This window comes from Vanacampus margaritifer, chromosome 16 (assembly GCF_051991255.1).
Source record: "Vanacampus margaritifer isolate UIUO_Vmar chromosome 16, RoL_Vmar_1.0, whole genome shotgun sequence".
Classification (NCBI taxonomy): domain Eukaryota; kingdom Metazoa; phylum Chordata; class Actinopteri; order Syngnathiformes; family Syngnathidae; genus Vanacampus; species Vanacampus margaritifer.
In genome coordinates, this window is record NC_135447.1 from 16,060,986 (window position 1) to 16,076,736 (window position 15,751).

At 38.3% G+C, this 15,751-nt stretch overlaps 2 protein-coding genes across 2 annotated transcripts in view; both read left to right on the plus strand.

Moving 5' to 3' along the window:
- Window positions 1-7,387, plus strand: part of hspa8 (heat shock protein 8) — an 8,057-nt gene extending 670 nt beyond the window's left edge. The window contains exons 2-9 of the mRNA XM_077547294.1: window positions 1,807-2,024; window positions 2,139-2,344; window positions 2,418-2,570; window positions 2,757-3,312; window positions 4,417-4,619; window positions 5,912-6,110; window positions 6,199-6,431; window positions 6,953-7,387. Of these exons, the coding sequence (XP_077403420.1) occupies window positions 1,820-2,024; window positions 2,139-2,344; window positions 2,418-2,570; window positions 2,757-3,312; window positions 4,417-4,619; window positions 5,912-6,110; window positions 6,199-6,431; window positions 6,953-7,150 (1,953 nt within the window). The 5' untranslated portion in view covers window positions 1,807-1,819 and the 3' untranslated portion in view covers window positions 7,151-7,387. The remainder of the gene's footprint in view (window positions 1-1,806; window positions 2,025-2,138; window positions 2,345-2,417; window positions 2,571-2,756; window positions 3,313-4,416; window positions 4,620-5,911; window positions 6,111-6,198; window positions 6,432-6,952) is intronic.
- A 3,292-nt stretch (window positions 7,388-10,679) lies between these two features.
- The window catches only part of jhy (junctional cadherin complex regulator), a 31,234-nt gene continuing 26,162 nt past the window's right edge, over window positions 10,680-15,751 (plus strand). Inside the window, exon 1 of the mRNA XM_077546970.1 lies at window positions 10,680-10,837. The gene's annotated coding sequence lies outside the window, so the exon portion shown is untranslated. The remainder of the gene's footprint in view (window positions 10,838-15,751) is intronic.

The window sequence follows — 15,751 nt, forward strand, 5'->3', positions numbered from 1 at the left end:
AGTGTCCCCGCCGCTGAACTGCTCTATAAAAAATAATAATGGCCACTCATGAGTGAAATCCAAACGGTTGGCTTCCGTGTTCTTGCGTTCGCGGTTTTTCATTTTACCATTATAAACTACTAACGATGACGTCGAACAGGTGTCGCAGTTTTATTCATGGCTTAGAAATTTCTTAAAAAAGATGTAGTACACGCGTTACGAGTCTGTTCAATATTTTCCCAATTTGTTGATGACAAACCTCCTCAGAACTTAGCCGGTGAGTGAGGAAAAGTGAAATCCAAATTTATGTTTAAATGTTTCAATATACAAATACACTTAATTTTATTTACTTTTTTCATGTTAGTTTGCAGGGCCCTCGTGATGTTACTGACTCGCCATGATTGCTCATGTTTTTTTTTATTTTATCCATACGTCCACTATACAGTATATCTTTAAAAAAAAAAAAAAAACACTGGTCAGGATTTGTGTAACCATTAATTATGGGACTGCTGAAAGCAGCACATATTACTCTCCCCCCTAGAAAATCCCCAGATTTTTCCGCAAAAATGCGGCCCGTACCGTAGATCGCACCGGGACAAATGAGGTATCAACGATGCGGCTCGATCTGACTCGGTGCGGCATTACTTTTCTAGGAATTCCGTTTTAAACTGTTCAGCTCATTTACATTTTTTTAAATACATTTGCAGGGACAGTGAGATACTTTTAGTTGATGTTGATTATGGTTAACTTCCACATTTCTTGACCGATTCCACATTTCTTGAGCGATTCCAGTGGTTTAAATTTTAAACTGTTCAGCTTATTTACAAGAGTCAGCAGTCCCATTCAAAATTTCCGCGGGAATTTTTCAAGTTAATGATTATATTAATTTTTGCTATAATTTTGTACATTTTTTTGTGTATAAAGTACAAGATTTAATTGATCACTTGGTAACTCTAAAGTGTGAACTTGATTTCTTGAACAAAAAAATCACGGGCTAAGTTATGGAGAGGTTTTTTTCTCGTTAATGTTGGGTTGTTGTTTGTTTAAATAAATTTGGCTTGTAATCAGTGCGTGGAAGTCATGTGGATAGAAATGTTGCAGTCAATACCAGACACTACAGTTGCTTGTTTAGATTGAAAATTGACTTGGAATAAACGTGTGACGTCATGCATGCTGTGATCCACTGTTGAAAGGAGACCGAATCTCCTCTTTCATCTATAACGTAAAAGATTAGTTGTTTTGGTTAAAGGCGCAGAGGTCGGGAAAGCGCTGTATAAATAAAAATTAGCTGTTCTGAGTCTGAGCAGGCAGTATAGGGACGGTGGATCACAAAAAACTCATTTTAAACAGATATCATGTAACTTGTGTGTTTTTCATTGTCTATTGTAAACCTATATGACCTCAACTCTAAAAATAAAAGATTTGTGCACCTTTTCTGCCCTGCCAGTTTGAGTTAATATCCTGTTTTTTTGTTTTTTTAAATAAAGTGATGGGAAAAAATCATGATTAATTGAAAATAATTGTCTAATTTATTAAGTAATCATGGTTGAGGCTATACACCGATCGGATCAGCCTGGCATATGAAATATATTGCGTATATATACATAAGTAAAAAAGTTATTTAAATGAACATTACTGAATTATAGTTATTGATCCGCTGATATTTTTTATTTTTATTTATTACCCCATCGTTTTACCTTACAACCACTTAAGTTCTCTTGAGACTTAGGTGAGTGTTTTGTTAATTTTACTTTAAATTGAAGATAAATTGATGCTTGCCTTATTTTTTTTTTATTTTTTAAATATACATTTCCTTGAATTTTCCAGAGAAGCAGCAACCATGTCGAAAGGACCAGCTGTTGGTATTGATCTAGGGACCACCTACTCCTGTGTTGGTGTATTCCAGCATGGGAAAGTTGAAATCATTGCCAATGACCAAGGCAATAGGACAACACCTAGCTATGTGGCCTTCACAGATACTGAGAGGCTGATAGGTGATGCGGCCAAGAACCAGGTTGCGATGAACCCCACCAATACTGTCTTTGGTAAGGTATACATTGTCCTAGTGCTGAAATGATGTAAATGCCCCCTTTGTGGGAGTAACAAAGTTCATAATCTAATGACGCGTGTTTACCAATTTATCGTTCATGTTTCTACAGATGCCAAACGTTTAATTGGCCGGAGGTTTGATGATGCAGTTGTTCAATCCGACATGAAACACTGGCCATTTATTGTAGTTGATGACAACACCCGCCCAAAGGTTCAGGTTGACTACAAGGGTGAGACAAAGTCCTTCTACCCAGAGGAAATCTCCTCAATGGTGCTAACAAAGATGAAGGAGATTGCTGAAGCTTATCTTGGAAAAGTAAGGTTCTAACGATTAGCGTGCATTTGAAAAGTTTCAGTAGTAAACAAACTCATTTTTGTTTTGTTTGCAGACTGTCAACAATGCTGTTATTACGGTACCCGCCTACTTCAATGATTCCCAGCGCCAGGCCACTAAGGATGCAGGAACAATCTCTGGTCTCAATGTTCTGCGTATCATCAATGAACCAACTGCAGCTGCTATCGCCTATGGCTTGGACAAAAAAGTACGTTGTTAACTATTTGACTTATGATTAGGGCCAGTTAGGAGGAAACAAAGTGTTGGCAGGATTCTCACTTAAAAAGAGAATTCTGACTTTGTGACGTAAAGCTAGGAAGTCAGAATTCTAACTAAAGTCAGAATTCTGGGGATTAAGTGAGAATTCTTACTATTATATATATTACAATTTCAGGTTGGTGCAGAAAGGAATGTGCTTATATTCGATCTTGGTGGTGGCACCTTTGACGTGTCAATTTTGACCATCGAAGATGGAATCTTTGAAGTAAAGTCCACTGCTGGCGATACCCATCTTGGCGGTGAAGATTTCGACAACCGCATGGTCAACCACTTCATTGCAGAGTTCAAGCGCAAGTACAAGAAAGACATCAGTGACAACAAGAGAGCTGTCCGTCGTCTGCGCACTGCGTGCGAGAGAGCAAAGCGCACCTTGTCTTCCAGCACTCAGGCAAGCATTGAAATTGACTCTCTGTATGAGGGAGTTGATTTCTACACCTCCATCACCAGAGCTCGTTTCGAGGAGCTCAATGCTGACCTCTTCCGTGGCACCTTGGACCCAGTGGAGAAATCGCTGCGTGATGCAAAGATGGACAAAGGGCTCATTCATGACATTGTCTTGGTTGGTGGCTCCACTCGTATCCCCAAGATCCAAAAGCTGCTGCAGGACTTTTTTAATGGAAAAGAGCTTAACAAGAGCATCAACCCAGATGAAGCTGTTGCCTATGGGGCTGGTAAGTGTCTTCACCCAGGCGTTAGAAACTGTTGGAAACAGAGGTAATTTTGATATGTCAACTTGGAGAAACCTTCGGAAATTTGGCCTGTCCAAGCTGATTGGTGGATATTAATGAAACATACCAACCAATCGAAGGTGTTCCCAGAGTAGTAGCTGAAACTAAAGGTATACGGTCACCTCAAGGTATTTGAACAGCAAGGCAAATTCCTTGTTTTATACTAAAGACACCGTTTCAGGTCAAAAGGTAAATGAGACAGAAGTTGAGAATTTCAGCTTTTATGTCATGTTATTTAGATCTAGATGTTACATATATAAAACATAGACAGCCCATTTTTGTTTGAACCCACCCACACCAAGTGAGTTCAAATATTGGCACATTTGACTGAGTGTTGTTGCCTTTTAGACCGTTTTAAACATCGAGGTAGAGCTTGCCTTGGATTACACATATGGTCGGTCAAGGGTATAATTTGTTGACCAACATTAAGACTTGTGAAGATAAGAAATATACTGGCCGTACTACAATATGCTAAGAGAATTGGAAGTCCAGATTGGGTTGAGTGATACATGAGCTACAAAAGTTTTTGAACAAAGTGTTATGATAGACAGAGATAACCTTTACCGAAGGGATGTAAAAGCCATAGTATGAAGAAAAGGATCTGCTTATGATCCAAGCTGAGCACAGGTTGCATTTTACCTCCTGGAGAAGGAAGGGAGAAACAAGAACTGAAAGTGTGGTAAAGGCCTAGAAAAGCATTTTAAATGAAGTCTGAAGTCGCTGGGTCAGATGCTTGATGCCATTAACTAATACTAATGTCTGTTCCAATACTTCTGCTCACTTGAAAATTGGGTTTGTTCAAACAAAAGGTGCCTTGTCCTGAGTTAACCCACCCAGATGTAAATACATAAAATAAAAGATAGAATCCTCAACTTTCTCATAACATTTCTCCGGAACCCTTAAGCAGACCTTCAAATTTCTTGTTGCATTGTACTCTGGATGAATTGGCGCCATTCCAACCAAGCCAGCATTTTGAAAATAATTTATTTCTTTTTTCTTTTTTTGACCCCCGCCTTGTTAAATTGCTGCGTGTGTATATGTCCACAGCTGTCCAGGCTGCCATCCTGTCTGGTGACAAGTCAGAGAATGTCCAGGACCTTTTACTTCTGGATGTAACTCCTTTATCACTGGGTATCGAAACAGCGGGAGGTGTCATGACTGTCCTGATCAAGCGTAACACCACCATTCCAACAAAGCAGACTCAGACCTTCACAACTTACTCTGATAACCAGCCAGGTGTGCTCATTCAGGTCAGTGTATATAATTTTGTTTTTTTGTATTTCCATTTCAAATGTTTGTTATATACCTCAAGAGTGAAAATTGTTTCAAGCACAGAGCAGGACAAACCCGTGTATTAAAAAAAACAAAGGTCCTATAGGTGATTTATTATTTAGTATTAAAGTCTAATGGTGAGCAGAAAAATGTAAACTTTAACACATAGGTGTCAAACTCCGGTCCTGGAGGGCCGCAGTCTTGCAGGTTTTGGATGTTTCCGTTCTCCAACACAGCTGACATATGATCATTGTGTTGGAAGAAGGGAAACCTGCAGAACTGCGGCCCTCGGGGACCGGAGTTTGACACCTTTGCTTTAACCGTTCTATCTAAAATGTGCTTGACACAAATGACCGTTCGGTTTCTGAATACAGGTAGCAGGAGCAACTTAATTCTTCCTTCCTAAAGACTAGGGCTGATCAATTTTGGAAACTAATCTTAACTGATGTTTTAATTTATCCCCTCATTATTGCGATTGGGATTTCATATGAATTTTTAAAATCAAATTTCCCCCCAATACATAAGCAATTAACCTATATAATAAATATCAAATATTCTATACATTATAGGAAAATGAAGTATTAACATTAAAGCTGCTCTCTGTAACAATTTGGCCAAAAATGTATGACCATTTATGACTGAAACTTCTAATAATTATTAGATTAACACCTTACCTGTTCACGATGGTATGCCTGCAAGCATCTGGCAAATAGTTTTCAGACTGGATTTCGGTGGGATTTTCCCACCCTCTGCGGATGTGTACATTGCGTGTGGTCAGTTTAATTTTTTGTTAACAGGTGGCAGTAGTAAATTGAATTATCTGCCTTCAATAGCTTTTAAAGCATTAACTCATTGATTAGCACAGGTTTGAGTAATAAACATAACTGCGCGCTCTTCAAATTTGGAGGGAAAAAAATGTTTATTTAAAAAGCCTTTTTAATTACGATGAATCAATTCTAAGATATAATTAATAAGATTAAAAACTTATTGTTTGACAGCTCTACTTTAAAGACAAGTTCAATACAAGTATCAATTTACTAAATACTTTTATGTTGACCATGACAGCAAAATTCTGCCATTTATGTAAGAAACTACATACACATACACAAACTAATTTTTAAATAGAACATCACCCTACATGTCTACATCTTCCCATTTCAAAAACAAATGCATGCGAGCGGACATTACAAGGGCAGCGGCACCGCAGTCATTAGATGAACAGTAACGTGTGCAAGCTTGAATGTTAAATGCTGCTTCCACCCTCCATCAGGTATATGAAGGTGAGCGTGCCATGACAAAGGACAATAACCTGTTGGGCAAGTTTGAGTTGACCGGCATCCCTCCAGCACCTCGTGGAGTTCCTCAGATTGAAGTGACATTTGATATTGATGCAAACGGCATCATGAACGTCTCTGCAGTTGACAAGAGCACTGGCAAAGAGAATAAAATCACAATCACAAATGACAAGGGTACAGTGTTAATTTGAAGATACTTAAACATGAGCAATCTGAATTGTTTAAAAGCACAGGGTTGAATGCTTTCGTATTTTAATTTTAGGACGTCTCAGCAAAGATGATATTGAGCGCATGGTTCGTGAAGCTGAGAAGTACAAAGAAGAGGATGATGTCCAACGTGACAAGGTGTCATCTAAGAATGGTCTGGAATCGTACGCTTTCAACATGAAATCAACAGTGGAGGATGAGAAACTTTCTGGCAAAATCAGTGACGATGACAAGAAAAACATACTGGACAAATGCAATGAGGTCATCAGCTGGCTTGACAAGAACCAGGTATGTGATAAAATTTCCTTAACTCATTTGCGCCCAAAAATGTTATATTTTAAATATTGCCATAGCTCCAAAAACGTATTTATAAATTGTTTTTTTATGCTAGAGCATACAGAAGGCTTTGATGCAGCCTCTCACCTGAAGAGGTTGCTTAAAGCAATTATGGTTATTACAAAAAGTTGGCAGCAGAGTATAAGACATACCAGGGACGTGTTACAACAAGCTCTGTTTGCCATTATTTTCACCAGGAATGTGAATGATGATGATGATGATGAAATTTAACTATATTATGCTGCTAAACTAGTAAAAATATACTTTCTTTTTTTTGATGAAAGAAAAAACTAATCTTTCTTTTGTTAGGGTAGGTTCCATGTTTTTATAGCAATAGAACACAATATTCTGTGGGACTTTCCAAATCGGTCAAAATTCAGTAAAACAGCCTGGAGTGAAGGGTTCCTTCAGGGAAATGGCTGAGTGAATGAGTTGATGGGAAGTTAATTTTTGTATTTATTTTTTTTGTTTAGACCGCTGAGAGGGATGAGTATGAACACCAGCAGAAAGAACTGGAGAAGGTGTGCAACCCGATCATCACAAAGCTGTACCACGGTGCTGGAGGCATGCCAGGTGGCATGCCTGAAGGCATGCCTGGTGGATTCCCTGGTGCTGGCGGTGCTGCTCCTGGTGGTGGATCCTCTGGCCCAACCATCGAGGAAGTTGATTAAGCATTCCATCACATGCTAAATAAATATTCTGCATCTAAGAAGGTAGCCCTCTTGTAGCACTTTGATCCTGCTGAAGAGTGTGATTATATTGTAAAAAATAAATTAAAAAAACGGGTTCAAGTTTTGTTTCATTGTTTGAAACCGAATAGTTGGGCACATCGCGCTAATTGTTGAAAAACAGTGAGAATGTTTGAAATGCCTTGACAATAAAACTTGTAACCTTTTTAGGCATCAAAATCAGTCTTTTTTTTTTTTTTTTTTTTCAAAAAAAACCTGCAGTTTTTCCATTCAACCGATTTGAGTTGGAAGTGAATAGTCAAGAGTGCGTGTTGTGAGCCGAAAACGTACTTTGTGGGTGTGATGACCAACCATTCACACTCTTAATGCTTGCAGTTTAGGGCATTAATGTACAATTAATACCTTTATAAAAATACACGCACTTTTCCATTTGCTGTCGACTGAAGATGACATCACCTGTGCTGAGGAAATGGGTAACTACTAGTGAATTGCCTAGTACCTGGCGATTCGATACAGATTAATCCCGATATGAATCTATACATTGATTTTTTTCTTAACTAATTTAGAAAATACTAATCAGTAAAGTTGTACATGTACACTAAGATTTGTATGAAAATGTATTTCTCTGAAAATTCAGGCTTATAACAGCCACTGCATTTAACAAACAGGTTGCGGTCTGTTTCATGTTTGAACAGCCCTGAAATAAAATATTAAGGCTTAATGTTTAATTAGTATAACATTCTTCCATGCTTAATGTGTGAATCCTAACCCTAAGTAAGACGTTTTGTTGAATATTCCCGTTAAAAACATTGACGTTTAAAAATTGTTTCGGCTGCATGTCGATTCGAGAATTGCGCTCTCTAATATCGTGATATATTGCCCAATAATTTTTTTTCTAACCCCTAGTAACGGCTATTCACCAACTGGGCCATGATTTGTCGTCCCTAGTTTTCTCAGCACAGGTAATGTCATCTTCAGTTGACAGCAAGTGGCAAAATTGAGTTTTTAATGGTAATCATGAAAAATAAACTCGCATAGACAAAATATCTTACTGTTAAAAAGGCTCAATTAAGTTAAGTATCCCTTTAAGGTGCGTATTTTTGAAACATGGGAGGAAACTGGAGAACATGCAAACACTACACAGCAAGGCTGATCGCTATTTGACCCCATGATTTGACCTAATTGGCGGCATCACTATTTGAGCCCATGATTTGACCCAAATGTCCGCAATGCCGGCTTAAAGTCAACATAAACATTTTCTGAACCATGTTCACCCCACTAGTATAAACACAGTATTCTGATTAATACTGGGTTTGTGGATTGAGTTAAGCAGCAAAATCCACCTGGTTTTTAATCTCTCAGCATGGCCATTTTGCCACTTGCCGTCACCTGAAAATGACATCACAGTTGCTCAGGTAGTGACAAATTGTGGCTCAGCTTCAGAAAACAGGTAACCCTTGATTGATTACCTGAGCCACTATGATGTCAGTTGACAGCAAGTGGCAAAATAGCCGCCCCCCTGGGATGGATAAAAATTATGGTGGATTTTGCTGCTTAATTCTAATTCCACAAACAAAATATTAATTCAATTGCCATAGACCAGTGGGGGCACAAATTACTTGTAAATTTAAAAAAAATGTGTTGACGACTTCAATGCAACGCCAAAATTTAACAAATTTATTTGCCGGACTATTTCAGAATGTATATTAGAAGCGTCGCAATGTGGAGAGAACTTTTCAGTCGCCTCTGTAATAAGTCATTTTACCAATAGATGGTGCTAATCTGAGCCGCGTGTGTGCGTTCAAAACTAAAGTGAATTTAAAGCACCAGAAAAGTAACACTGAATCAATTGTAATGGTAAATAAATGCAAATAAACTTGTTTTCTTTTTTTGCTTGACCTAACGTCCTTAAGGTGCAGGTAAGAGGGTCATTTTGACCACTTGCAGCCTCGGGTGGCAGACACAGACGTGATCGACTCGGTTGAAACCGTTACGTGTTTGCAAAGATCATGGTTGCATTGGACCACTACTATAAACGTGCAACCCCAAAAAATAGTGTTCAATATAGAGAAAAAAGTACATTCAGACAAAGTAGTTTTCAGTGCAGTGCAATTTTGTTACTAGAGTCATTTGTACGGGTGCATATCGGACGCATACCGTGCCTGGATAGACACCTTTGGAGAGAGTTGGAACTTGAAGCGAAGTGCAGTGACCGTCATCTGGAAGCAAAGTCCCGCTGTGGTCTTTCCCCGCCACATATTTGGTATGAACACGCTTTCTTCACTAAAAAGAAAGATTTACTCGTATGAAAAGTTGTCCAATAGTGTGAATCTGATGGATGGTTGATTTAATTTGTAATTTCACATAACATTATTGGGGCACAAAAATCCATCAAATAGCACCGCTTTACTATCAACGAGTTTCTCATTTTAGTTTTAAAATGTGGCGCAATCGAATTTTCAGAGATGTGGATGTGATCACTGAAAACAATGTAAAATGGTGGTTGTCGCAACCGTCAGTGGTGGGTGTTACTGTCTTCACCTCAGAGGTGCTATATTCACAGGAAAATAAAATCACTAATATATTAATCCAATTGATGACCCCCCCCCCCCCCCCATGTTAAAAATAAATAAATCCCAATTTAAGAATATAATGAAGGAGCTTTAACAACAATAGACTTTTAATCTATGATCAAAGTAGTTTGATGTTCTTTGTTGACCTTGTGGCCAGGTCACTCTGGAATAGATTTTTAATCTATTTTTTTTACCCGGTTAAATAAAGAAAATGAACTTTTAGAAATGGAATAAAGCTTTTCTAGACAAACCGGATTCTTTGTGGTTTCACATTCATAACAGTATTTTTGAACAAGTTGGGGGTTTTGATTTTTTTTTAAAATGTGATTTTGAAATATCCAAATTGCCAGTGATAGTGAAATTATCTGCGTATCATGAACACGTGTTACATTTATGTAAGATAGTATTTACCCACAAATGTTCACCGCATGTCTCCACCTTATGGAACAACTGGGTAATTACATCCAACAAAAACGTTTATTCAAACGTGACATGAGAAAACCACCAATCATTGTTACTGATATATTAGATGAATTTCTGAGTTTGGCAGAATTTAAGAGAAAATTTAACATAAAAAGTTATACGAGAGAATATAAAAGAGTTTGTAAAGCGGTTCCTGAGGCCTTCGCCATCATGATTAAAAAATAATAATAATAAAAGTGTCAATCGAATATTTAAAATGAATATTTTCATGTAATGGATGGATGAATGGATTTTGAAAGAAGTGAATGGACGAAATGGCCGGTGAGTCCCCGTTCAAGATGGCGGCATAACCTGCACGTCTTCAACCAGGCAAGGCTCCCTCTAACAAATATATACGATATCTACGGGATGAACATTGAAAGCACACTGTACGCGTCTGTGTCTCTATGGTTACGGCGTTGCCAATTTTGTTGTTTCCGTATATTTTACTTACGTCATTAAGGTCAACGATCCAGCACAGCACTCACTGTAGCTAATACGAAGCGTTACGCCCAGAGTAGTTTCGGCTTGACAAATTTACTTATTTAAATATAAGCGATTTTGTGAATTTTGTGTCCGCTCTAAACTATCTCACTGGCGACATTGAGCAGCTTGCTGGCAGAGGAGGGACAAGGTAAGTTTCAGTTTCAGATGTGGTACATGAAAATACTTGGTTTAGCTGTCCAGTTTTTCTAGAAGAAATAAAATTATGTCCACATTGTTTTAATATGTTTGCATGTCTGCTTAGGCACACTTTCTAGGTGATGGTTACAAGCCAAGTTTACATAAAAAGCAGTTTTCTAGGATGTTTGTAGGTCTTTAATTAGTGTTTTAAATTTCCATTTGACAATCAAAAGTTAAAAACGAAGAGGTGAGTGACTAATTATTTGTTTTTTTGTTTTTAAATCTAAAACACACACAAAAAAACGTACCATGTCATTTATATATATAAGTGACATTGTTCGTTTTATATATATATATATAATTTTTGGCTGAGATAAAAGAAAAAGAAAAAAAAAAGTAAATGTAAAAACGGACCACATGACTTAATGTGATTGCAACATGATTAATTGGCCTGGCTATATGTCCCAGAAGTTCGTTACAGCTAGACAAGCTGGAGCCGCCACAATCTTTTTGTGTTGTTGACTTAATACAAGCGATACAACAACTTCATACACAATGCAATTTACTACTCAACAAGGAAGTCCGGAGCTGTCAACTTTTGATTAAACCACAGCACGATTACAAACCAAAACCTCCACTGCATCCATCAAAAATAGTCTTCCCTATTTCGTTAATATTGTTTACCTTTTACAATGATGCTACAGCACAACAGGTAACATTATTTGAAATACATGTACAGTACATACAGTAGCATATAAATAAAAACAATATAACATAAAAAAATAAAAGAAAAAGTACCACCATTGAAGACAAAAATATATATGTATAAGTGTATGTCAAGAAAAGAAGAGACACAGTGACGGTAAATTAAGTACTCCAGCAGCACCCATGTTTCAAGATGTACAAAATTGTTGGTGCCCCGGTGTTAAAGATGAATTGCTGAATGCGGAGTTTGTCACAACTGGCACCTCTGGTCTAAAGCATAACTGCAGCGTCGGTGTCAAGCCCGTGCATGGTGCCCGTGTGAGTATATGTGTTCGAATAAACTATGTTTGCAAATCTAACACTCCACACTGAAGGGAAGATACAAGCTGATAGGTACAGGTGCAGTTAAAATGTCAGGGCTCTTTGTACTCATCTGGGCATTGGTGGAGCAAGCATGATATTGAAACATCTTTGACATTAACATTTTCAACTCTGCAATGCACCTTTAATGAAAATAAAAGTCACTGTTGTCACAGAAATAACTTGAATATGACAAAAGTAAGAATAAATAAAAGTATAAGGAAAATTAAACACTGAAAATCAGACATTGATTTCGAAGTGTGGTTCACCAGAATTATTTTCAAAATCAAACTCATGAAACAGGCATGGACCCCAAAAATGTTTGTGGCACAACTTTTTGTGGCAATCACTGCAATTAAATGACTTTTGTAGCTTTCACAGTGACCTTTGCACCTCTTAACAAATATTTTGGCTCACTTTTCATGAGCAAAATGCTCCAGTTGTCTCAGTTCTGAAAAGCACTTTCTGCAGACGGCATGTTTAGCTCTTTCCACAGATACTTAATGTGATTTAGATCAGGGCTCATAGATGGCCACTTTTATTATTATTATTATTATTATTATTATTATTATTATTATTATTATTATTATTATTATTTTATTATTATTATTATGTATTTATTTATGTATTTATTATTATTTTTTAATGAAGTTGAAGAAGCATGCATATAAAATGGGTCACCATAGTCCAACACTGTTAAGAAAATGCACTGTGCTAACCTTTTCCATGCTGAACAAGAAAATCACTTTAAAAAAAAAATTCTAAACAAAAAGTAACAAAAAACAAAACAATTAACTTTGGTCTAAGTTAGTTAGAGGGGCTCACAATTTGTCTGGGTTTGGTGACGTGACGTTAGCAAACTCAGTCATGAATGGTTGCACACATGATGCCATTTTCAGTTGGCAATTGGCAAAATATATATTTTTAAAGGTATTAATTGTACACGGAAAATAATGAAGTTATCAAATTAATTCTAGACAAAATATCATCTTCTTACTGCTGAAAATAGCTAAATTAGTCAAGTATCTGTTTAATATGATACCCAAATGGCAGCTTATCGTCAGAGGTGGCAAATCCAGGTCCAGAAAGTAAAAACCCTACAGTTTGGGTTTAGCCCCTTCTGCTAGCTAGCTAGCTCTCTAGCAGGTAAACGAGCACCTGAGGAGCTCCCTAGCTAGCACCTGGCGCTAAAGCCAAACTGTGACAGGGTTTTTACTTGCTGGACCTGGATTTGCCACCGCTGCTTATCGGCCAACCAAATACCAAAGTATTTGTAAGATTGCACTCTCTCTATTGAGAGAGGTTTCTTGAGATATCATTCTCATCTGCATAGATTCAAGACACCCTGTGCCAAATGTAGCAAAGCAGCCCCAGAACAAAATAACGCCTCTCCCACGTTTCACAGTTGGCCCAGCGTTTTTATGTTAGCATGCATCATTTTTGTATCTGTGAACATAGAGGTGATGTACCTTAGCAAAAAACTCCACCTCTTTCCCATCTGTCCATAGGATATTTTGTCAGAAGCGTGTGGCTCGTCAGCATGCAGTGTCCTCTGGCAGGAACCACCGGTAGCTTGAGGAGCATGTTGCTAAATTAACAGGTTAACATTCTATGTGGCACTTACCTGTCCAACAATAAGCAGGCCAACTCTGCGTCGCTCTACAGTCCAAGCCTCTCCTTCAGGGCTCGGAAGTTCTCGAAAGGGCTGTTGCATCGAGTTAGGCTGTGTTTCCTAAAACACTTACTTTACCTTTATTTATTTATTCCTACCATTATTTTTGACAATTATATAAGATAGTTCAAACAGATTTGAATATAAATAAAGGACTTCAGTTCATTTCAACTGGCGGTGAAATATTTGCTGATAGAAATGAATTATGAGGTTGATCACCGCTGCAGTATGTCCGGTTAGAACATAGCTTGTCCAGGTGAGGCAATGATCAGACCAGCTTATCTCTTTCTGTTGTTAAATTATGGGGTGGGGCTGGGGGTGTATGTGTGTGTGGTTTCTGTAAAGCAAATACAATACAATACAATACAATACAACACCAATTAATGAGGAGCTATTGTATGGCTATACAATGCTACTCAGCTGGGCTACTTAGCGATACATAAAGTCCAAAAATAGGACAAGTACCATTAACTTAAATTAATATAGATGAATTACTAATACGTTACATTGAGGCACCTACCCGCTAATGCACGCACACATTTAGAAATGAGAATTTGTAGCAAAGCTTGAACATGTATTGACCAACTACGTCTGTCTGTCGATTAGCGTGGGTCTTAACAACAAGCATAGGTGGCCATGCAAGAACATGCCTAACTATAATTGAAACAGTGCCAATAAACTGACCAACACAGGGCGTTGCAACCTCACAAACACAGTTCAATCTGGCCTTTTTAACAGTACATGGAGACCTCAAGCTACGTCGCACGCGACCCACGTCGTTTCGACTTTAGGGCGCCTGTGCCTCGTCCATAGCACCTTCTTTTTCGTTCATTTCCCACAGTAATCACGCCATTTTAAAGTTAAGTTTAAAGTTGTGTTGTTGTTACCTCGAGCAACGGACGTCCATCAGCCGGTCGGCTCGCCATCAGGCGCGTCATATTTCCGTGTTTAAGTTTGAATTTGCGACGCTCTGCTGTTCGTCAGCAATGAATGTCCGTGTGGAAACACGAACTATTGGTTCCAGCGTCTTCCGGGTCGTGCAAATGTTTTTTTAAAATTACTGTACAAAGTATTTTGATGTAAATATCGACTTTAACAGGGAAATCCGACTAAAGTCCAAATTCGGGTTACATCGCCAGTGTAGGAACGGAACTCCGCCGTAACTTGAGGACTCCCTGTATTACTTTCAGCTTGCCTCAGCAAATCAGCGGCAGTACACCGGCCCACAGTGGCATGCCCTCCTGTCTGTGATTGGCTGGTGGGAAACTCTTGAGTCTACGCCCAGAAGCGTCCCGGTTAGGTCAAAACAAAAACAAAAGGCCAAAATACAGGTGGAGATTGGGGACAAATTTACCACCACACATCAACAGAAGCCCAGAGGTGTTGATTGAGACTGATTTCATTTGTACACATCCAGCATTTATTTTTGAGGAATGCTTTGGACTTGGATTCTCTTACCTTGGTTTTACTGTTTGATTGTACGGTGTTGTTGTGTGCTGTGGAAGGCATCTTTAAACAAAACACATTCTTCTTCTTGTGTGAAGGCCACAGCCTTCACACATATGTTATTCCTATACTTTAAACTTATTAATATTATTCCGCCCATTTTTTGGCATCTACTTCCACATAATTAATCCAATTCTTGTCATTCCAATTTTAACATATTCCAAATATTCACGCCATTCTAGGTTCCATTTTCTTTATTCCAAATATTCACGCCTTACCCACAATTCCCGATTTTGTACCCTTATTTTCCCCATTCATTCCTAATAGAAAATTCAACATTTCACATTTAAATCATTTCAAAGTGACATTCAAAACATTTTACTGTGTCATTTCACTTTCGGAGTTTGCATGTTCTCCCCGTGCCTGTGTGGGTTTTCTCCGGGTACTTAATTGAACACTCTAAATTGTCCCTAGGTGTGATTGTGAGTGTGAATGGTTGTTCGTCTCTGTGTGCCCTAGATTGCTGGCAACCAGTTCAGGGCGTACCCCGCCTACTGCCCGAAGGCAGCTTGGATAGGCCCCAGCACCCGCGAAACCCTTGTGAGGAATAAGCGGTCACGGAAATGGATGGATGGTTGGATTTCACTTTTAGAATGATTATTCGGTCCATTCCCTACTTGATTCTTCACACCCTAGCCCTTTTTTGTTTTGTTTTTCTGCTGAAATTTCATTTATTCACCA